The 24,563-nt window shown below is 34.7% G+C and overlaps 1 protein-coding gene across 1 annotated transcript; it reads right to left on the reverse strand.

Annotated features, from left to right (window-relative positions):
- Positions 1 to 2: 2 nt before the first annotated feature.
- On the reverse strand, positions 3 to 24,347 carry LOC128557560 (nucleolar protein dao-5-like). Its single transcript, XM_053545006.1, has 11 exons — positions 24,232 to 24,347; positions 21,667 to 21,768; positions 20,635 to 20,713; positions 18,773 to 19,439; positions 17,802 to 17,956; positions 16,645 to 17,002; positions 14,303 to 14,410; positions 13,758 to 13,778; positions 12,277 to 12,579; positions 11,063 to 11,242; positions 3 to 6,918 (listed from the first exon to the last, which is right to left on the reverse strand). Exons 2-11 carry the CDS (start codon positions 21,735 to 21,737, stop codon positions 6,773 to 6,775), a joined length of 2,088 nt encoding a protein of 695 aa, XP_053400981.1. The 5' UTR covers positions 21,738 to 21,768; positions 24,232 to 24,347; the 3' UTR covers positions 3 to 6,772.
- Positions 24,348 to 24,563: the final 216 nt, after the last annotated feature.

The following is a 24,563-nucleotide window of genomic DNA, read 5'->3' on the forward strand; positions in this document are numbered from 1 at the left end:
TATTGTGTTTATGGTTTATTTGCATTTATATAATAAAACATGAAACTGACTGAAAATATAATATTTAATAAAATTTGTGTAAGTAAATATAAAAGCAAATACAATAGGTTGCTATAGTAACATCATGAACAAAGGCCAGAGGTGAGTTTTTCATCAATGAATATATGTACTGAATGCGCTTGGATTACTTTGTTTTCAAAAGAGCTCCACGTGTCCTTAACCTGTCCCTCTGAATCATTATTTACTTACCCAGTTTTATAAGCAACCTATAACATCTCCCATGAAGAAATGAGATAATTTTCAAGGTTTATGACATAGTGTTGACTGTGACCTGGCCCCATGTTCACAAAACATTTTTTGGTCTCGGCTGAGTTTGATACTGAAATTTTGATAGTAATTTTTACTATAACTTCAAGATCGAATTCCAGCTGTGACTGACCAGCAATACTGAATAGTCATTTGGAAATGGTAATGAACTTAACATCTGGTTTAAAACATGTCATTTAGGTATAAATGACTAAAGACTCAATATAGTTTCATTATCAAACTCTGCCAAGACTGAAAATGTTTTGAGAACATGGGGCCTGCATCAGCATGTCATACTATTAGCTCACCAGAGTACTTCTGTGAGTCTGACACGAAATCCCAACAGACCTCGGAACATTCTGATGGAAGGGAATGGCAAAATGTGAAAATGCATATTATTTTCCTTCGAGTAAAGAAATACTTTAGTTATTATAAAATTTAATGCACAAAATAATTCAAATTAAACTCTGGGAATGTATTTTCAATAAATTTTTAAAGGTATAACAATGTATTAATGCTATTTTTAGACTTAACAAAAACTTCTTTAGAGGAGTTAAAATTTAACTATGAAACTGCACATGTATATCAGTTTGTATGTCACTTAATTTTTGTCCCAAATAGTGATGTACATTCTGAAACTTTAGGGCATTTATAAGTACACACATTCTGACCTATTTTCAAAAGGAATATTAAGTCACTTGTCTGTCAGCTTGGCAAACAAATTGGAGAAATGGAAGCCAGATTTGTTAAATTATAAGTGTTTAAATAACCCCCCACCCCACAGCAGATTTGTACACTTTTGTGCAATACAAAAATCATCTGGTATTACTTAAAGACTGCTTTCAACGTAAAAAAATAGAAGTGCAGTTCATATGAGGCAATTACAGTATTTTGGCAAAGTCAACAAAGTGCATAGAAATAACGCTGACCAAACAAACAAAAGCACCATAAAACACTAAACAATAACAAGTCTTTGCATGAACAGTGACCTGACACCTATATTTAAAGCTTCTGAGAAACATTCTAATCTGAATCTGCTTTTCTTTAGTCTTAAGTATCAGTACTGTCAAACTTCTTTCAATTAAAGTCAGTCAATTCGAACACCACCCTAAGTTCGAACTCCTCGTCCGGTCCCGGCAAAATTCGATGCAAGAGCATAATGAAAATTTAACTTTTTAAAGGCCAAGTTACAAACTTTAAACATTGATGAATATGGACACTATGCAAAATTTACCTTAAAGAAAAGGCATCACCACTCTGATAGTTTAACCAAGGTAATGCATTTCTAAACTATATATTGCACTTGCTCTAATTTTCTTATTGAATGTACACATAGCTACAAAACAACTATCAAAGCTTCTATACACAACATAAGCTCCTTTGAGGATTGTATAAAGCATTTTGATTTACAGCAGCGAGAAATGTACAAACATGAAAAAGAAAGATGTAAATGTAAGTCATGAACAATAAATAAAAAAAAAAAGATCTGCTCTTTCTTCAGTCGCTGTATTTCCAACAGTTGCAGGATTGATACAAAAATAATATAAAACTAAATTAGCAGCAGAACAAAATAAGGCCAATATTCAAAAATGCATAGACACAAATATTCAACAGTACTGGAACTGGTAAACACCATATAGTGAAGGCACTACGTTAAACAGTACACACAGACTTTTTCGGGCTTCCCTATGTTATAAACGTCAGGCCATGCAAAAAAATAAACTGAATCTAGATTGGCAAAATCAACACTCTTCAATATTATTGCATATGTAAAACTAGTGAACTACTTCAATTACTTCATTCTCTTATTTTAGACATCTCGTCACCTTGGCGCAGGAAGTGGATAACTGCACCAACAAACAAATGCACATCCACTTTTAGCACTCGGGTGACGATACCTGATTTTGTCATGATTGTTGAACCATCGTACTAACTGATCAACAGGAAATTCTGAATGAGTCCCAACACTTGATTTGTCACGAAAATTAAGAAGACATACCAGTAAGTTCAAAAGCATCTTTTACCTAAAAAAGCTATCAACTGACAGAAGAAATGGAACCTCTGACATATGACTTTGTGGTCCTTTGGGATCATGGAGTCCATTCGATAGATGTGTAATAGAGTTCCACTTAAGCCGTTGCTAGGGGGCGTGAGAGGTGTTGCACATTTCATTACCTCTCATGAACAGACTAGAGTCTGCTATTATTCTTTTTTGATTGCATTCTATGCTTCCAAGGGATCTTTTTACAGATTTTATTAAGTTAATACCACAGTTCTAGCTACCTTTTCAAGAGTAGGACAAAAAAAAATGTGTAGCTGACATTCAAAATGCAGAGCTGTGACCAATGTTTTAGTCCTTTCTACTACCGGTAACAGCTTCTAGCTGAAGAAAAAATATACTTTTCACAAATTTATACAGCAAAGAGGGATGCTTTTCACAAATTTATACAGAAAAGTGGAACAGTTTTCACAAATTTATACAGTAAAGGGGGATGCTTTTCACAGATTTTTACAGCAAAGAGGAAAGCTTTTCTCAAATATATACAGCAGAGGAAAACTTTTCACGAATTCATACATCCGCAAGCTTAAACTGAAGGCCACTTTCCTGAAGTTAAGTATTAACATATTTTGCCAGAACTTAAATTTTATACATTAAAATGTAAACAAGTTGCTTTAGATATATACTATACAGAATAACAATGCAATTATGCAAATTAACTGACAAACTGAGATTACTATTTCACGCCATTATATCATTTATAAGTTCAATTTTGTGCTTACATGTACATGTATAATCGACCAAGTCAAAGTAAAATACAGTAACTTTTTATCAGAAACACAGTAAACTACTGAACTGTTTGAACAGAATCATATAACAAAAAAATTCAACAATTTCAACTCGAAACAATATTTATATTTGTTTTTCTATATATACAATGTATACACAGCCATTAAATTTTGCCACTAGCTACATTCAGACATAAGCAAAATGTAAGACAGTGAAAACAAAATATTTTTGGTAGCAATTTTAAAAGTTTTACACATGCCACAACTGAATTATTAATAACCTGCTTTAAACATGACATTTCAAAATGAAAAGTTAAAAAAAAAAAGACAAGAGGGTCATGATCACCTGAGTAATATGAGCTACATGTTTCAAATGTCAAACTGATGCTAAAATATTAAGAAAGTAGGTCATATTTATGGTCACTGAAAGTCAGTTTTAAGATCGGTATGCAAAACTGTACATGTCATCCAAATTTCATGACTGTATCTTAAAAAACAAGGAAGTAGGTCAGTAGGTCACCATCATGGTGACTGAAATTCAGTTTTAAGATCAGTCTGCAAAAGTGTACATATCCAAATTTCGAGGCTGTTTCTTAAAAAAACAAGAAAGTAGGTCAGTAGGTCACATTCCACATGACCTAGATTCAAACTTGACCTAAAGATAATCAAGGTTACCATTCTGACCAAGTTTCATGAAGATACAGTCATAAATGTGGCCTCTAGAGTGATAACTAGCTTTTCCTTTGATTTGACACGGTGACTTAATTTTTTAACCCACATGACCCAGATTTGACCTTGACCTAAAGATCATCAAGATTAACATTCTGACCAAGTTTCATCAAGATATGGTCATAAATGTGGCCTCTAGAGTGTTAACTAGCTTTTCCTTTGATTTGAACTGGTGACCTAGTTTTTGACCCCACATGACAAAAATTCAAACTTGCCCTAAAGATCACCAAGATTAACAATCTGACCAAGTTTCATGAAGATATAGTCATAAATGTGGCCTCTAGAGTGTTAACAAGCTTTTACTTTGATTTTACCTGGTGACCTAGCTTTTGACCCTACCTGACCCAGATTTGAACTTGACCTAAAGATCATCAAAATTAACATTCTGACCAAGTTTCATGGAGATATTTCATAAATGTGGCCTCTAGTGTTTACAAGCTTTTCCTTTGATTTGACCTGGTGACCTAGTTTTTGACCCCACCTGACCCAGATTTGAATCTGACCTAAAGATCATCAAGATTAACATTCTGACCAAGTTTCATTAATATATGGTCATAAATGTGGACTCTAGTGTGTTAACTAGCTTTTCCATTGATTTGACCTGGTGACCTAGTTTTTAATCCCACATGACCCAGATTCAAACTTGACCTAAAGATCATCAAGATTAATATTCTGACCAAGTTTCATGAAGATATAGTCTTAAATGTGGCCTCTGGAGTGTTAACAAGCTTTTCCTTTGATTTGACCTGGTGACCTAGTTTTTGATCCCACCTGACCCAGATTTGAAATTCACCTAAAGATCATCAAGATTAACATTCTGACCAAGTTTCATAGAGATATTATCTTAAATGTGGCCTCCAGAATGTTAACAAGCTTTTCCTTTGATTTGACCTGGTGACCTACTTTTTGATCCCAGATGACCCAATATCGAACTCGTCCAAGATTTTATTGAGGGTAACATTCTGACCAAGTTTCATTAAGATTTGGCCAAAATTGTGACCTCTAAGTGTTAACAGTCAAATTGTTGACGACGACAGACACAGGGCGATCACAAAAGCTCACCCTTGAGCACTTTGTGCTCAGGTGAGCTAAAAAAGGTCATTTACCAGTTCATGATTCTGCCAACATAAGCATTAAAAAGATGAGGACTACATTTGGTAAATACATTTAATAAGTCTAGTCTACAGTATAATATTTTCTCATAGTGTACACATTCTATAAGGTCAAATTTTCTCATTTTTAATCAATTCCAAGTCGACATTAGCTGATGCATTTGCATGAAGAAACAATCTCTCCAAGGTCTCAATTGCTTACATCATTCTGTAAATTTCATTCAAATAACTTTAATAGTTCACTGCTTCGTTACATACATAATGAAAATGGTAGCAAGTCCATATACCTGTATACACTTAAAACATACAAAATTGCACAATTTTGCCAAAAAAATACAGATAAAACATATGCATGGAATTATCGCCTATTATATGCATCAATGATAGTTTTGTGGTCTACATATAATAAGAGATATGACAGTAAAATGAACTTGTACAATAAAATGAACTTGCATTAACAGTAATTGTTCCCTAAGCTAACACAGATGATTTTGGTCCTAATTTACAACCATTTTAAAATATGATTTTTTTTTTTTTTTTGGAATGTGATGTGGTAAATTACTAATAATTCTTTCAAACAAATTTATAACAGAATACATTTTTATTTCTCTACCTGGTCCATCAGTAAAGTCTATTAGTTTCAAGAGTCAAAATTTTCATGGAATTTTGTATCTTTATCACCGTTTTAAAAAATGCCTAACAATTATATCAGTAAGTATGAAAACTTTCAATGTCCTCTAAATACTCAAACCTTGGAAGCTACTAATATATTTCAAGTTAACAAGATTTTGATTCACAAGATCAAATACCCATTCATTTTTGCAAATTAAAGAAATTTCAAAGCTTTTAGTAGGTAAAAATATTTCTGTACTTTTTTTTCAAAAACCACAAAATCATATTAACAAAATAATGACTGCAGGCCAATGTAGTGTCAACAAAATGAGGCTCGATCTTACATCCTTCAGCTTGAAAAACATGCTGAAACACTCTGAATTTAATAGTCAACAATAATTTAAAGGTAAAATCTCAGCAGTGACGTTATGGTAGCACAATCTGGTCAGTTTGCATTATGACATTAAAAAACGTAAATACAACACCATCACAGCAATAATGTTTTGTAAGGGTTGTGTAATGGTACCCTTTCTAGATGTGTAAATTGGAACCCTATTTGAAAATCTCAAGAAATATTTACAGGTCTACTTACAATCAAGTCTTGTTTCAATACATGAACAGTAAATATATAAGTGACTTTGATAATATATTTCACTATGGATAATGCAAGTCTCGGTAACAAAATGTACGTATATACATAATGTAACATATAAGCAATAATCATAAACATGATAAAGCACTAATTTGTGTAAGTACCGGTACTAAAAAAAAATTTTAAACAGTAAATAAATCTCTAACTACATCTATTTCTCAGAACACAAACTCCTATACAGAGAAATTGACAACAGCTTTGCGCAGAAAGTCTTTATTGCTGAATAACAAACTTTCATGCCAAAATTCAGTCAGATCAGCCAAGCTCTCCTCTTCAACTTTAATCCTCCCTTATCCTTTCTAAATTTTTAATCTTATACAAGGAAAACTGAGTTAGTACAAAAAAAATTATTTGACCTAGTTTTGTTCCAAAGAAAAACACCAAACTTGAGCTAATTCTTTTTATTCTGCAGGTAAAAGCAAAATAAAGTTCTATGTAATATTTTACTACATTTAAGGAGAGTGACTTTGTTGTGTATTAATTTTTTGTTAATTAAAAAGCATTCCATTATCTTAGCAACTAGAGGTATACAATTTTACAGTGTGCCATGGCACAATGTTATTACACACTATGATCACACAAGTATAATTTCCTCTGTAGGTGAGTCTTTTTCTTTCTCCTCCGGAATTACTGCTTTATTTTCTGCTGGTTTCTTCAGGTCAGGACGACTATCAACCAAAGCAAACATTGACTTAGGACGCTTTGGACTTTCCTCACCATCTGAAAAAACGAACAAAACAAAAAGCATCATCTATTTTTGGATTCCCAATAAATACAAATTCAAAATATAAATGAAGATGCCAAAATTTTGACATCGTTAAAATGCTGTCATTTATGTATGTTACAAAAAGCTATTTCTGTAAACCAGATTAGGGCTGTAGATCGACAGGTATGAAGCGATCTGATCCACAAGAACCAACAATTCACAGATCGAACCACGAACCTTATTATAAGGATAATACAGACATAATCATCTTAATAAACAATGATCTGATCATGCTAATATAACTGTGTATTGTGTCATCATATACACAAGTTTAATTACAAATATAAGAACAGGACTTCTGTTGTCAAAACAATAAAAATAGTGAAAATTAATACAGGTCATCAGAGAAAGACTAAAATTATGTTGAAGCATTTTGATAGTCGTTCAGCAATGCTTGCAGTCAGTCACTACGGGTTAATTTGTTTCACTTAACCCAGGACATCCTGGTCATGTAAGTGGCAAAAAAATTCTTGCTAGTTTATTAACAAGAGCACCGCCTTGCGGGTGCTGACGCTCATCTGATTTTTTTTGTATAATAGAAATATTGTCCTACCCATGATTTTCTAAGTCTAAAAAGGGCCATCACTCTTGCAAAAAGCAGGATAGAGTTATGTTTCTTGATGTACAGTGTCCACTTATGATGGTGAAAAACTGTTGCAAGTTTTAAAGCAATAGCTTTGATAGTTTATGAGAAAAGTTGTTTTAAACATAATATTCAACCAAGAAAATGATTTTTCTAAGTCCAAAAGGGGCAATAATTATTGCAAAAAGCAGGATGGAGTTATGTTGCTTGCTGTACAGGGTCAGCTTATGATGGTGAACAAGAGTTGCAAGTTTTAAAGCAATAGCTTTGATAGTTTAAGAGAAAAAGTAGACCTAAACATAAAACTTAACCAAGAAATCTGATATTTTCTAAGTCCAAAAGGGGCCATAAATCTTGCAAAAAGCAGGATGGAGTTATGTTTCTTGCTGTACAGGGTCAGCTTATGATGGTGAACAAGTGTTGCAAGTTTTAAAGGAATAGCTTTGATAGTTTAGGATAAAAGCTGACCTAAACATAAAACTTAACCAAGAAAACTGATTTTCTAAGTCCAAAAGGGGCAATAATTCTTGCAAAAAGCAAGATGGAGTTATGTTTCTTGATGTACAGGGTCTGCTTATGATGGTGAATAAGTATTCCAAGTTTCAAAGCAAAAGCTTTGATAGTTTAGGAGAAAAGTTGACCTAAACATAAAACTTAACCAAGAAATCTGATATTTTCTAAGTACAAAAGGGGCCATAAATCTTGCAAAAAGCAAGATGGAGTTATGTTTCTTGCTATACAGGGTCAGCTTATGATGGTGAACAAGTATTCCAAGTTTCAAAGCAATAGCTTTGATAGTTTAGGAGAAAAGCTGACCTAAACATAAAACTTAACCAGGCAACGCCGACGCCGACGCCGACGCCGACAACCGCTCAAGTGATGACAATAACTCATCATTTTTTTTCAAAAAATCAGATGAGCTAATAAATGAATGCTTCTGTAAATTTCCAATTTGTTATAATTTTCAATTGTGGCAAGGTTCCAAATAAGTTAGCAAATTATTTCTTGCTGTATGTTTCTACCTTAACTGGTATTAACCCCAAATTCCAAATGTTTACCTGATTTTTTATCGTGAAAATATATTATTAGCCGCTCTGCCTATCTCGCAAGACTGGCGCACATCGGAGTATGCCAGATAGACCCGGGCAGTGCCAGGAAGCCAAATGAATGCCTAGCCAGTTGCCTTCAGTGAAATGGCATACGCCGCAAAAGTGAAACTTATTGGCCTCATGATATCATATTAATAATTTAGGTGTATTCTATTTTCATATTACAAAACTTTTACTTTATTGAAAATAAATTATACAATCAAACTGAAATACATAATGATTTAAAATGGTCGTTCTTCAGGACTTATAACATTTTAACAAAACGGTACTGACCCTGATACCACTATATAGTATGCACTTTTGACAGATCTTTGAAAAGAACATAAAGTAACAATATTCCAAAATACACATTGCATTTTATTAGTAGTTATGCAATAACTTAGCCAAACTAGAGCCAACCAGAGAGGAAGCGATTCTTCACCAGGCTATACAAAGTTAATCATGTACTGCAGATATAAAAAGAGACAAATTTGAACTACAAGTAACAAGAACATTAAAAGTAGAAATTGATGATTAATATTTACTAAATGGATATTGAACTTTACCACTGCTATTTAATCCTACATTTTTTAGGGATTTAAAGATGAATCTGTTAATGAACAAGACAATACATAATATTTCTGGAGGTAACTGGACCTCACAGATAAAAGAGAGCACCTTTTTCTATGCCCCCCTTCGAAGAAGGAGAGGTATATTGTTTTGCAGATGTCGGTCGGTCTGTAGGTCGGTCGGTATGTAGACCAATCCGTTTCTGGATGATAACTTAAGAATGCTTCGGCCTAGGATCATGAAAGTTGATAGGAAGGTTGGTCATAACCAGCAATTGACCCCTATCGATTTGGAGATCAGCAGGTCAAAGGTCAAGGTCACAGTGACCCAGAACAATTAAATGGTTTCCGAATGTAACTCATGAATGCTTGGGCCTAGGATTATGAAAGTTAATAGGGAGGCTGGTCATAACCAGCAGATGACCCTATTGATTTTGAGATCAGTAGATCAAAGGTCAAGGTCAAAGTGACCCAGAACAGTTAAACGGTTTCCGGAAGATATCTCAAGAACGCTTGGGCCTAGAATCATGAAAGTTGATAGGGAGGTTGATCATGACCAGAAAATGACCCCTATTGATTTTGAGGTCAATAGGTCAAAGGTCAAGGTCACTGTGACTTGGAACAGTAAACCATTTCCGGATGATTATTTGAGAACGCTTGGGCCTAGGATCACAAAACTAAATATGGAAGTTTATCATGGTCAGCAGAGGAATTCTTTTGATTTTGAGGTCAGTAGGTCTTAGGTCAAGGTCACAGTGATCCGGAACTGTTTAAATGTTTTCTGGATGACAACTCAAGAACACTTTGGCCTAGGTTAATGAAAGCTGATAGGGAGGTTGGTCATGACCAGCAAATGACCCCTATTGATTTTTAGGTCAGTAGGACAAAGGTCAGGGTCACAGTGACCCAGAACAGTTAAACCATTTCCTGATGATAACTCAAGAACGCTTAGGCCTAGGATCACGAAACTTAATAGGGAGGTTGATCATGACCAGCAGATGACCCCTATTGATTTTGTGGTCAGAAAGTCAAAGGTAAAGGTCACATTGACCCAAACAGTAGAACTTTTGTGCACAGTGACCAAATAATTTCAGTTCATTGTGCAATTACTGAATGCATTAAGGGGGGCATTTCGTGTTCTACGAGTCTTGTTAACAAATAAACTGACATTATTCCCTAAAATCTATTTTTATAAAATAAATCTACTTTTAGAACTGTAAGTTGTGCAATTAACTTTTTATGTACTTCGGTAGCACAATTCCAATAATTTTCACGTACTCTGATATTTTCTGTTCGAAAACACAACACTACTAGCTTTACATAATTTTAATTTATGATCTATTTAATTTCGAATGGTCGCACATTATGGTACACAAAATATATTTGTTTAAAGTTTATAAAGCTTCTAGAATAGGATTTATTAATATCATGTTAACACTTCACAAAGATTGTGATTCAACGATTTCAGAGATAACGAATATTCATACTCGATTTTCAGGTGTAACAAGTGAATATCTCAGTACTCGGATACTCGCTACAGCCCTAAACCAGGTAACCATCTTGTCTCTAGGCTTCTGTTTACACAAACACAAAAAAGCACGGACCCATAAGGCAAGCTCAGTGGTCAATAATCACAGGTAATAAATACTTCAGAAGTGCACAAAACTAACTAATTTAAGTAATTAGTTATATTATTTACTAATCTGATAAACTTTCATCATCATTAGAGCTGGGGGTCAGCAAAATATTGACCCATCCAGAGACATTAACCAAACTGTGAATGATGACTCAAATGTGATGTCCCTACTGTCAACGAAGTCTTAAATTATATGAAAAAGAGTTCATTTTAAAGATATACCATTCACAGCATCTTCCTTTTTCATATGTCTAGGCAGAGATCCATGTTTCCTCAATCCTACATCGTTGCTGTCAAACTTTGACAGTGTGTCTTTCACAGAAGACCTCGGCGAGTCGTCTACTATACCACTATCTGTCATGCTTGTATTCTCCTCAATCTTTCGAAGGTCAAGGTCACCAGCTGTAATATGAGACAATATAACAATTCCTTGTTTACAGTTTGTTTTGTTTTAACCTAGGTACCAGCTTTTCTGGATTTTAGGTTAGTTTAACTTGCTTTCCAAAAGAAGTGGATGCTACCATATAAATCGGAGAAAAAATGTCTTCAAATCATCCTGGAGACTTGCACAGGGACTGAATCTGTGATTGTTCCTTTAAGAAATGAATGTATAATTTATGGATAATATATAATTTTGGAAATTTTGGAATTAAAACAAGATAAACCAGCAAATCCATGAGCAATTCATGATTAATATAGTCGGATCATATTTCTGTCATTCATTGCGCATGACCCCATTCTCTCCTGATAAAAATTCATTTCTTATATTTTTGTAGACCATTCATTTTTAAAAACCACACATATTTTGTTGTATTAACATTAGAATCTGCTCCCTTGTCATTCTCGTCACCAGACAGAACAAATGCTACATACATGCGGCTGTTGCAATAAATTCACTGTATCAAACCTCAACAAGCACATAAAAATCCCATTAATTTGTAAGAATTCATTTCCTGAAGAAAAAGCTAAAACCACAAAATTTTAATGACAGTGAAATTAAATGATGTCACATATCTATAAAACTTTTGTTTACAGCAGCTTGTCACAGCCTATGTCTGCTGACCCTACTAATTTACAATTTATTAATTAGATAAATTTTGTACATACTTTACCTGTTATTTTCAAAACAAACATAAAAGTCAAATGTGGTTTTTCATTTGGTGTAATTGAAAATTTTATAGGAACTGATCAAGTTAAGATAAACACAGCCATGCAAAGTGTCACTTAGAATGACAAAACGGAACTGAACTCAAAAGAAAGACTCAGACATGCATATAACAAAACCAAGGAGAAAGAGAACTATAAATATAAATTATAATTTGCCGCTGTGACCTCCATCTAAGTGGCACACATGTCATGAGATTTTACTGTTGTCTCTTACACTGTCTGGGATTTACTAAAATATTAATTTCTTAGAGCATAAATCAAAACACAACCTTCTGGAGTTGTTTCCCCTTTGTTAATATCAGATGGAGTTGTTTCCTTTGACAAAGATGAAGACTTCTCGGCATTGGATATGTCTGAATCACTTGGCAGTGAGTCACTTTTCTTACTATCTCTTGAAATCACATGTTCCTTTTTCTCAGGTTGTGAGAGTGGCTTCCCTTTACCAGCTTCACTTTCACTCCCTGAACTCCTGAACTTTGAGATTTTGTCTTTCACTGACATTTTCAAAGTGGCAGAGTCGTATACCACACCCCCTTCAGCAGGCTTCTTTCCTGGTTTATTCATTTCTTCATCTGTTCAAGTTTATAGAAAGAAAATAACACATGCAAACAAACACGTAAAACAGTAATTCAAATACGCATGGCTGACTGAATGATCAATATATATTAACCTTTACCCTGCTACATTTCTAAAATGGTCCATCATTCATTTTGGGCAGTACCACTTATTATTCAAAGGGGTGTTCACTGAAAATTTACTGACTGAATAGCGAACAGTGCAGACCATGATCTGCACTGGTCACAAAGACAAAATCTCTTGCTGCCAGCAGGCTAAAGGTTAAAGATAGACTACCTCTGTTTCAAGACAAAATTCTCAGAATACATGTGCAAAATATCTGAGCTCTTACCATTTTTGAGTGATACAATATTTTCTTCAAAACCTCTTGCCAAAGTTGAAAATACAATTAATGAAGTTGTGAATTTCTAGTTCTATAACCAAGGTAGCATTTAATATTCATCAGCCAAGACGATGCCTATTGAAGGATTCAGACAAATAAGTTGAATACATGAACAAAACTAGCAAGCATTGAAACAAAGATTGGCAACACATAAATCACCATCTTCCAAAATCCTTAGAAAGAAATCTCAGTAATGCTAGAACTACACAGAACATACAGGTTCATAATAAACATGCAAGAATGTTTTGGGAAAAGACTACTTAAAATTGTACAAATTAAGATTTCATATTTAGAAATTGCCTGTAATCGCTCATTCTCAGTCTACAGAAAAAAATGAAATGAAGCTCTATTCATATCCACTTTCTTTTCAGAGTTACATTCTAAAACATATATTGTATGTACATCTTCTACTTTAGCACTATCCCTTTTCTTCAAATTCTAGGCCTAGTTAAGAATACATATGAAATCTTAACATCACTATTTAACAAGAAATTAACACATACATTCCCTTTGAAAATGCTTGTGAGTCCACAAGTCTGGGCAGTAACACAAAGAAACAACAACCAGAAACAACAACACCAACAGGATATGAAAACCCCCAAAATATGCATGTGTTCATTACATGTCGATTATGCATATCAAGCTTCATTTCAATTGGATGGAAAAGGGTGTTGAGTATACAATGTTCTGATGTAGTTGTAGTAAACTCCATGCAAACAGAACTAAACAGAACCAAACAGAACTAACAAAACCGTAACTCTATTGAAATAAAGCATGCTATATCAAACTTACCGTATGAATGTCGATATCGAACTGGTGTAATATACAAAATTATACACTGGGATATTCAGCTCCTTAGCAAATTTAATTTTGTTATACCCTAGATATCATGCAATAACAGGGATTGTTTAACATAGTACATCTTAAGCAAGAATAAAAACTGTCTCCATCAATAGGTGCAAATAGATTATCATGTACATATGAAATGAAGACTGAATCTTTGATATACATTCAAACTTCGTTCGCTCGAACTGAACGGGACTGAAAAAATTTGTTTGAGTTATCATTAGTTTGCGCCATCAAACAATATACATTATACAGATACTTTGTCTGACAATGAGTTCGAGCAAAGGGCACTGCATGAATTATCTGAGTTCGAGAGAAAAAAGTTTGATTGTACTGTCTTAAAAAAGCAGCCTAATTTCAGTGAAGCACTGAGGAAAATACAAAACAGGCAGAAATAGTCCCAACACCTCTATGGTAGGATGTAAAAGTTCATCTGTAGACTTTTGAAAATCAAACATAAAAATTGTTTGGTAAATGTAAAAAATGCTTACCATGCTCTGTACTATCAGTACTGGAAAGACTTTTCCTTGGGGCTGGAGTAGGTTTGCTGGTTGTGATCGGGGGCTTTGGTCTGGTTGGTGGAGGAGGCTTGTTGAAACCTGAAACATAGGAAAAACTTAAGCCTTTTATTGCTCAATTGTGGCTCTGTTATATTCAACATCAAGTTTTGCTAAGTGTATGCTTTATTTGTGAGAATTAAACATATATTTAGAAAGACAAGGGTAAATCCAACTTAGGGGGTGGGAGAGTTGAATAGGCTGCACATGCCGTGCCCCCTTATATCTGGCCAGCATACATTTTTGATATCCAAAAACTTAGATGTCAATCATTTTAGTCAAAATTTTCAGCTCACTTCACTTCCTAAACTTCATATCAGTAAAATCTATTATCTCTGAAGCAGTGGAACAGTATGACGTCAAATCAAAAAGCTGTCATCTTGGTCAAATTGCTTTTTGTTGTTGAAAATTTGCAAATTAAGATAACATTGTGTCAAATACTCATGCTTCAGATCATTACATTGCACATTAAAAAGGCTGATTTAGAGGTTTTATAATCAAACTGGGATGAAAAACAAGAGCTGTCGGAGGACAGCAATGCTCGACTATTCAACAGCCTTGTCAATTGAATGAATACAAAAGTTGAAAAAGGGGCATAATTTTGTAAAATGCAAAGTAGAGGTATTGAACCTCTGTACTGCATGTCATATCATGACAGTGAACAAGTGTGTGAAGTTTCAATCCTTTCCAATTTGTGGATACTGAGATACCAGCTTACATACAAAAACTTAACAAAAAAACTGCTAAATCAAAGGGGCATAATTTTGTAAAAATGCCAAGTAGAATTATGGGACCTTCACAGTGCATGTTAGATCATGACAGTGAACAAGTGTGTGAAGTTTCAATCCATTCCAATTAGTGGATACTGAGATATCAGATTACATACAAAAATTTAACCAAAAACTGCTAAGTCGAAAAAGGGGCATAATTTTGAAAAAAAAGAGAGTAGAGTTATGGGACTTGCTTAGTGCATGTCAGATCATGATAGTGAACAAGTATGTGAAGTTTCAATCCATTCCCATTAGTAAGTACTGAGATACCAGCTTACATACAAAACCTTAACCAAAAATTTCCAAGTCGAAAAAGGGGCATAATTTTGTAAATAAGCAAAATAGAGTTATGGAACCTGTGCAATGTAGATCAGTTCATCACAGTGAATAAGTGTGTGAAGTTTCAATCCATTCCCACAAGTGGTTACTGAGCTACCAGCTTACATACAAAACCTTAACCAAAAATTTCTAAGTCGAAAAAGGGGCATAATTTTGTAAAAAAGCAAAATAGAGTTATGGAACCTGTGCAATGTAAGTCAGTTTGTCACAGTGAATAAGTGTGTGAAGTTTCAATCCTTTCCCACAAGTGGTTACTGAGATACCAGCTTACATACAAAACCTTAACCAAAATCGGGACGCGGACGCCGACGCCGACGCATGGGCGAGTGCAATAGCTCACTATTCTATGAATAGTCGAGCTAAAAATCCAATTTTTTTTTTAATCGGTAGATCTACAGAACAACTAACTAATACTATTGGTAAAATATCTTATGTGTAACCCTTGCACTTTTGTAGAAGACTTTCGAATTTTCAAAGCCTCTTTGGACAGGTAAACGTTGACCCCAAGGTCATGATAAATGAATTAAATTCATCTAATGATGCCACACCCAACTAGAGCTATCACTGAAGGTGATTAATGCACAGACATGCCATTCTATGACCTTGACCTTGAACCTAGTGACGTTGATTTTACACTCTCCATCATGATGAGGTAAACAACTGAAGCTGGTTATATGAAAATCCTGTTAGTTTAAAAAGATATGGAGCAGACATGAAATAAAGCAACCTGACCTTTGATGACATTGGACCTATTAACCTGGAGTATGCCCACTGCATGTTGTCTTGATGAGGTTAACAATTAATGCTAGTTTTATGAAAATCCATCCAGTGGTTTAGAATATATGGAGGACAAAAAGTTAAGATTACATTGTAATTTCTTGGATCTACTCAACAACAAAAATTAGTCCCTCACGAAAATTATTATCTGACCTTTGTCTTCAAGGTGTGACCTTCACTTTGGACCAATAAACTTATTTGTATGTGGTTCTTATCACATTATTATGATGCAAATTGTGTAGTAACTTGAAAACCATCCAGTAAATGGTTTCAGAGATATACCTCAAGAAAGTACAGACATACGTGACTCCATTACAGCCCTTACATACTGTGTACCTGAGGATATGAAAACCTGGTGAACTACTATGAATTGGTAGGAAGTCGACAAACCTGACGGTCTAGGTGTCACTGAAGGTTTTTCTGCTCCTGAATCTTTCAAAGAATTGTTTTTCATTGCCTTCTGATCAGCTTTAGCTACTGGGGTCACAGTTTTAGTATCAGAACTACCACCTTTGTTATCTGTCCCTACACTTCCAGTTCTAGTCTTTAGTGCAGGAACTTCAGCACTCTTAACTGAATCACTGGACTTGTTGTCCGATGGTTTAACTGGTGCACTAGTATTTTCCTTTGGCACAGTTTTTGTTACAGGTTTAAGGTTGTGTAGACCAAATGGTGACTTCTTTTCTTCTGCCGCAGATCCTCGATTTTCTGTCTGGTCAGGTGGTGGCGCAGCTGGCTTACTTGGCATCTGCAACAAAAGCATAAAAGAATTTTCACCAACTGATTGTTTGCTGAGGGCAATTTTTCAGAAGTACCTTAGCCTGAAATAAGTTCACCATATTTCTGACTTTGATGTCTTCTGCACAAGTTGGTACCTCTGTGGCAGAGTGGTTAAGGTAGCAGACTTCCAATCACTTGCTCGTCTATGCAGTGGCTTTGAAACTCACTAAAGATTGCTGTTACACAGCTGTCCGAACTGTAGATACTGAATGAAAAATCTATTTTTTTTCTATTTATAGTAAGGGATCTTGACTAAAGCAAGCACACATGCAACTGAACCTTGGTCTCTGTGCTAGCTACCTATATGACAAGTTTGATCACAATACCTCATTCATATCTAAAGTATCTAAGCAGAAACTATTTTTTTATTTTGAGTAATAGCAACTTAACTTTCATCCCAGTGGCCAGAACATATCCCTCTTGTCTCTCAGGAAGCTGCATAAGTACCAAGTTTGGTAGCAACATCTCATTTCTAGCTGAAGTCAATAAGCATAAATGGACCTATGCAGTTTGCAAAAGTAATACCCTTAACATACAGACCATAGCTCCTGTGTTCCTCTGGTAATCTGAATGAAATTTAGACCAGTCCATTTCTCTATAGCATTATACAGTCTAACTAAATTTCATTCAAATAACAATGTCTTAAAAATGACCCCAGAGGGGCAGACAAGCCAAACCTATATTCGGCTCCCATTGGCGGAGGGAGAATGATGGTTACAGAAGTAAACACAAATCAAGGTATGATAATTCAAATCAGATAACTTTACCTGTGACCTTCTCTTCTCCTGTTTAGCCTTTAAGTCTGCCATTATATTAAGACCAAAGCCTATACCCCCTGGTACCCCAGGTTTCCTGGCAACACTTAATGGTTTGTTCTCATCAGTTTTATCTGGTTCCTCCTTGTCTTTCTCTGCCTCAGAATCTGTAAATCAAAATGTCCATAGTTTCTATTAATACAAAGCATAGGTGAGTCAGAGAGCTAATTTGATCTAACAAGTGTGCTGTTTGTAAAACGCATATGCCCCCAAAGATGGCCTGTTCCATTTTTAGTCCTGAGAACACTATTATCTTTACCTTTGACCTATTGACGCTAAAACAAAAGAGGTCATCTACTGACCAGAGGCAATCATACTGTGAAGTTTGAAGGCAGTAAGTTCATGATTTCTTAAATTATTGAGTGGAAACTGTTTTCAGTCTCTAGGTCACTGTGACCTTGTCCTTTGACCTACTGACCTCAAAATAAATGTATATCTACTGACATAGGTAATCAACCCATAGAAGATTGAAAAATGTAGACCAAAGCCAGCAGGTATCACTTTCAATCTCAAGGTCACCAAGACCTTGACCTATGACCTACTGACCCCAATTGAGGTCACCTAATAAACACGGGCAATCATCCTATGAAGGCAGTAGGTCCAACGTTTCTTAAGTTACTGAGCAGAAACCATTTATAGTCTTAAGGTAACTGTGACCTTTACCTTTGACCTACTGACACCAAAAACAAAAGTGTTTGTTTAATAATCACATGCAATTATCTTATGCAGAGGCCAAGGCATTCTTTAGTTATTGCGTGAAAACCATTTTCAGTCTCAATGTTGCTGTTCTTTATGAGCCAGACCTCTTTTCCAACCAAAGCAAACAGTGCTTCTGGAAAATGTGCTTTTCTTATCATTTCTAGCAGAACTTATGCAAACTGTAAAAATATGTTCAAGCACCTGAACATGTGAAATCAACATACCTTTTACTTCTTCCTTAACCTCCTCCTGTTCTTTCTTTTCAACTAGATCCTCAGTTTCCTTGTTTTCTTTCTCATCTTTGACACTTTCCTTTGAAGCATCTTTCTCTTCTGACTTTTCTTCAACAGTATCATCAGAAGCTTTTTCTTTCTTAGCATCAGCTTTACTGAATGACCTTTTAGTACTTGGAAGTTGTAATGGTTTCTTTTCTTCTTTCTTAGCATCTCCATTTTCCACTTTATCTTTATCAGCCTCTGTTCCTTTTCCAGTGGTCTCTTCTGTCTCATTTTCGCTACTTGATTCACTCTTATCATCCTTAGCTTTATTCACGTCCTCACTTTTTGCTGGTTCACTTTCTGCTACATTTACTGGTGATTTGTCTCCAGACTTGTCAGATTTCCTACTGTCTAAACTATTAGACTTGTCAGATTTTCTACTTAAACTATCAGAATCAGATTTTGTACTGATGGTGTCCGATTTATCAGACTTTCTGTCTAAACTACCACTTAGTGAAACATTTTCTGTAGCACTTCTTGGTACTTTAGGTGACTGATCATCCTTTGGTTTTTCAGATTTTTTGTCCATACTTCCTCGTAATGATGAATTTTCAGTTGTACTTCTAGTAAGACCACTGTTGTTCTTGTTAATGGATTCTTCTTCAGGCTCTTCCTTAAATTATCAGACAGGGAAAGTGTAATGACAGTAATCACTATAGAGATAGAACTAGAATTTTTTTTAATCTCTTCTGCTTTGATTAAATCTTGACATAGATATTTTACAGGTGCAGCATTATAATAACCTATTCCATGTTTACAGATGTCTGGTATTGGGTCTGTTAAACATTTACATTTACTATTATTTGTTTGGTTTAGAATTACACCGATACAATTACAGGTCATATTGCAACTTTTTCCTGCTTTTGATGGTGGAGGAAGACACCTGGTGCCCCTCCAAGCATCATCTCATCACGGGCAGGCACCTGGGTATAACCATCATGCTGGATAGCTTTCTCACATGAAGAATTCTGCAAACCAAACCAGGTTTCAAGCTCACACTGGTAAGGGGCAAGCCATTCAAAGTCAGCTACAATAACCACTTGGCCATGGAAGCCCCAATTACCAGATTTTGACACCTATATTATACATAATGCTCATATACCTGAATATATGACATACAAAATGCACTTGTATAAACTTCGCATATCAAAATACATGGTCTGCATACTGCAGTCACATACACAACTAGATGTGTGTCTATAGGACCCTAGTGCCATCACCTCCTGTCACTGTACATTCATTATATTACATGCACAATGCATTAATGCAAGACAATCTAAACTTTTATATCACTTTGGGTTGGGGGTATGAGTTATCAGGGGTGTGTGGTGGGGGTACAAGTATGGATAATAAACATCATCAAGTAACAATAAAGAAACAGAGAGAATTGTTTTTCTTATTGGGGGGTGGGGGGGAGAGGGAGGGAGTAGGAGGGGTTAAATCCCAAGTAAAGCCTCAGATGCACAACTTCACATACTGAATAATATTCCTATAAGGTTTAATGATTCTAGGTCAAATATGTTTTGAAAAACATGTGACACTAACTATTATGCTCTTTATGCATATTTTTTTTCTAAGTCAAGGGCCATAACTTGGGTCTGACAGAATGAAATCCCACACAAAACCCAGGTGCAAAACTTCACATTTAATGCATATTTTTGACTAAGCCAAGGGCTATATTTCTGGTCTGGCTGAGTGAAACCCAAAACAAAAGCCCATGTGCTCAACTTCACATGCTGATTAACATAATACTTTTTGAGATATACGCACAACACCAATATCTGATAATACCCAAAAATTCTGCATACCTGAACATTTGAAATTCTGCTCTTATTTGGAGACGGGCTCGATTTTGGTGATCCATGTAGCTTAGACAGTAAACCTCCCCTAAAACGAAAATAGGAAAACTTGAAAATTTTCCACCAACCAGAAAATTGTCTAATAAAAAGCTGAAATTGCAGTTAAAAATAGCTTATGATTTATGATGTGCAATGTCTCACCTAAATATTGTGAGTATGAAATATCTTTAAGCATTTTGAAAATATTTTATAATTATTTTTCATTATATTCTTTTATCAAAACAAAAACAAAAAAAAAAACCCAACAATAACAGCATCAATGAACTTTGAAGCACGGAACTGTTTTACTAATCTAGCTGTCAAAAGCAGCTCTTAACATTTACCCTGCTATATTTCTAAAATGGACTGGTCCGTCATTCAATTTGGGCAGTACCACTTATTATCCAAAGGGTTGTCCATTGAAAATTTACTCACATAACAGCGAACAGTGCAGACCATGACCAGCCTGCACTGGTCATTAAGGCAAAATCACTAGCCAGCAGGCTAAAGGTTTAAGATTAATTTCACAATTATTTTTCAACAACATGCAGTTATTATAAAATCAATAGCAACAACTAAGTTTCAACTGCATGTATTCTTAGATACCGGGCATCAATTCTGTGGTATTTGTACAATTTCTGAAAACAGCAACATTTTTATTTTCCATACAAACAAACTGTGTACAGATATAAAACAGCAAGGTTTTATAGTCAACCAAACTGATTACATAAGAAAAGTTTAAGGAAGAAATTTTCTCTTTATTTTCCATATGAAAAAAAACTGTGTACAGACATAAAACAGCAAGATTTTATAGTTAATCAAACAGAGTATAAAGAAAGGTTTAAGGAAGACAAATTAATGAGTAGTAAAAGAGGATGATTTGTATTCTGTCAATGAAAAGAATGCTATTATCAATTTTCTGTATGAATTTATCGTTGTACAAAACCTATATTCTTCCTGTAAGAGTGAATATAACACATATTTTGCACACTGAAAACTTACTTTTTTGGTTCTTTTCCTTTTGGGTCCTTTTGTTCCTTGTCTTTGTGGGCAAAGTTAAAAAATCCTCCCATTTTTTTCTTACTTTCTGGTGTAGATTTTGTACTGTAAATATTACACATGCTTACCTCACAATTATAATTTCTATGTAAGAAATACACAGTTAGTGTAAACCTGTGGTTCATACCTGCACCTTTTTTCATTAACCATTACGGACATTGGATAATCAGAACAGTTATTTCTGTCTATTTAACTTACTGTATATGACTGGACTTCTAACCAGTGATGGATAGTTGGTTGTTCACAAGTGGTTGGTTGTTTGCAAGTAAATGAGCATTACCCAACTCAGATCACATGAGCAAGGGAATTGCCTTACACATGTCCATTTCATATAAATCGTCACTGAGAGTATATAGTCTAAACAATGATAAAACTTTAGACACTAAGTCATATAATTACAAGTTGTCCCTGTGGAGTTGATTAGCACGATGTGTTATCTACACAAAGACCAATCTTGCGATCCTATGTGTAATGAATTCAAGCTCTCCCATGAGGACCTGCACGGCCAACATATGCAAACAATCTTTTGCTCCTATTGTTAACAAAAGCTTGTAAACACCACTACTGCTTTTATGCCCAAAGCATTGTTGTTTACTTTTATACAATGGTACAAGTAAATATGGAAAATACATTAGGCCTACAAAAGGATGACTTGTTTCTCAGGCCAGTTTTCTCAGCAGCATAGTCGTATCATTTGAAATTATACAAGCAGGTTCTCATTTATTCAGGTGGATTTTTTTAGGCAAATGCAAAACAATACTGGTTTATAGAGAATTTGTTATGTTGTACATTGGCAGAGATAATTCTGAAATGCTAGCATTAAAATTCAAGGTCAGAAAACTGTCTTAAACTGTGTACAATACACACTCCTGATTAAAGGGTGGTCCCAGGGGGTACAAAAAGTGTGTTTTATAAATGGGCAGATATTGTAGGACTGAAATCAGGCAGTCTTTTTGAAACATCACACTAGAAAATATCTTTATTGCACAGTCAATATCTTTCAAGGCCTAAGAAACAAAACATCCAACTGTACTGCATTTTGGTTACATATTGTCATAAGAGTATGAAATGCATGAAAACATGTGAAGATATAAATATTTTCAGAAGAAACTGGTTTCTGTTTCAAACAAGTTTAGAACTGAATTTGATATACTGAATAGATACAAAGAATAATTAAGTCCACTGCACTCAAACAGATCTCACTGTCTGGATATTTGAAATGTGCCATGTCAAAAGGTACCATATGTAAATATTCTAAACAGATCTTAATTTCCAATTGCAGTATGTCAATATAATGTCCATTTTAAATCAATTACTGCATTTGATCACTATCTTTAGTGCACTACTTTTATCAACAGATCATTTTGGCATCATTATAAGTCTGATACTATTATATCAATAGGTACCTTTTTGCAATGGCAAGACCATATATTAAGTAAAGAGTATATAGATATATAGTTAACATTCTAGTATGTAAGTTCTAGCATAATCAGCTGCAATCTGCTATGTGTGTTTTACACACTGTAAACCAATTTAATACAGTACACAGGTATGTTTACACTTGGTCCTAAGTAAATGCACCCCACTAAAAAGGCTTGCATTCAGAGCTCGCAGTAAATCATTTTAAGCATCTTACTAAGTAAGAGAAAATGTTATAATGACATTTTAACTGTGTAAAACATCTGTAATATTCTCAATTCAGTGAGATATGTATTTCCCAAGTTTCCTAGAAATGTTCTTTAGATACTTCTTGAACTGTTTCCCCTAGCTTTGTATTTATTAAAATAAACTACATACTGGTACACTCGTTTTTTTTCAACAATTTTTTTCTTACTTTATCTTAGCAACCTGACCAAGTACTCTGGTTCCCTATAAACTGTTTACAAATTTCAAAATGCACCCATAGACCAATCTAAACAAATTTTGTATAAATATTTACCATTAAAATGACTCAAATTTATGATGGCAATTTTTGATTAATGAATTGTATGTGAGTTTTGATTTCAAAAATATTATCTAGAACTAGTTACTATTCAGTTTGTAGATATTACTAACATATAACCTTACTTTGAACAAGAGCTACTTGTATGAAGCAAACATGAAATTCTAAATATAAAATTACGCCCTTTGATTTCACTGTACGACCTTGACCTGATTTGGCTGAAAACTGTTTTCTGCAACCTGTCTTACAGTGAACTGTCTTAGACTGACTAGTATATAAAGATCATACCTGAAAGAACTAGACAATTATAGTCTTAATTTGCGCATGGTTTTTATTTATAGGTGAAACTACTGGACAATGCAAATGTTTCAATCGAAAATGACATCAGTGATATGCAGTCAGGTGGTCTCTGTTCAAGGGGACTGGGGCAGTGTGGGTAAGGGTGGGGGCTTATTCAGTGTCTATATAAATTGGTTTACAGTGCAGTGTCATCATAAAATATCAGTCATACATTTCTACAACCTGCATAGCTGGCCAAAACATTTCCTTCTCTTAACAAAACATACCTAGGACTCTTGAAGGGTGTCTCCTCCTTCTTTTCAGGTATACTGTTAACAATGACTGTAGACGGTTTGGAGAAGAAGTCCTCAACATTTTCATCAACCTGAAATTTTGAAGTATTTCCAGTAAAACTTAGGATGAACCCGCCTCAAGCTGGCAATTGTTGCACTGATTTTCATATAGTATTAAAACCCTCTCAGAAATGCATCACAGCTGGACTGAACATTTTGGTTGAGGGTCACTAAAGGAACATTGCTGTAAAATCATTTTAAACTAGAAGATGCTTTTGTAGAAAAGCAAGTCTCCCCCAAAGCATATTAGTAATAGGCAAGAAGGC

Source organism: Mercenaria mercenaria, chromosome 6 (genome assembly GCF_021730395.1).
Source record: "Mercenaria mercenaria strain notata chromosome 6, MADL_Memer_1, whole genome shotgun sequence".
NCBI lineage: Eukaryota > Metazoa > Mollusca > Bivalvia > Venerida > Veneridae > Mercenaria > Mercenaria mercenaria.

Bases quoted from the DNA above. Each gene is read 5' to 3' on its own strand.
- LOC128557560 (XM_053545006.1), bottom strand. From the start codon at position 21,737: ATGGGAGGATTTTTTAACTTTGCCCACAAAGACAAGGAACAAAAGGAC. The intron at 17,003-17,801 runs GTAAAGTTATCT...CTTTTGTTGCAG, and splicing joins AGGAGAAGAGAAGGTCACAG to ATGCCAAGTAAGCCAGCTGC. The intron at 14,411-16,644 runs GTTTGTCGACTT...CCTATGTTTCAG, and splicing joins AGTGACACCTAGACCGTCAG to GTTTCAACAAGCCTCCTCCA.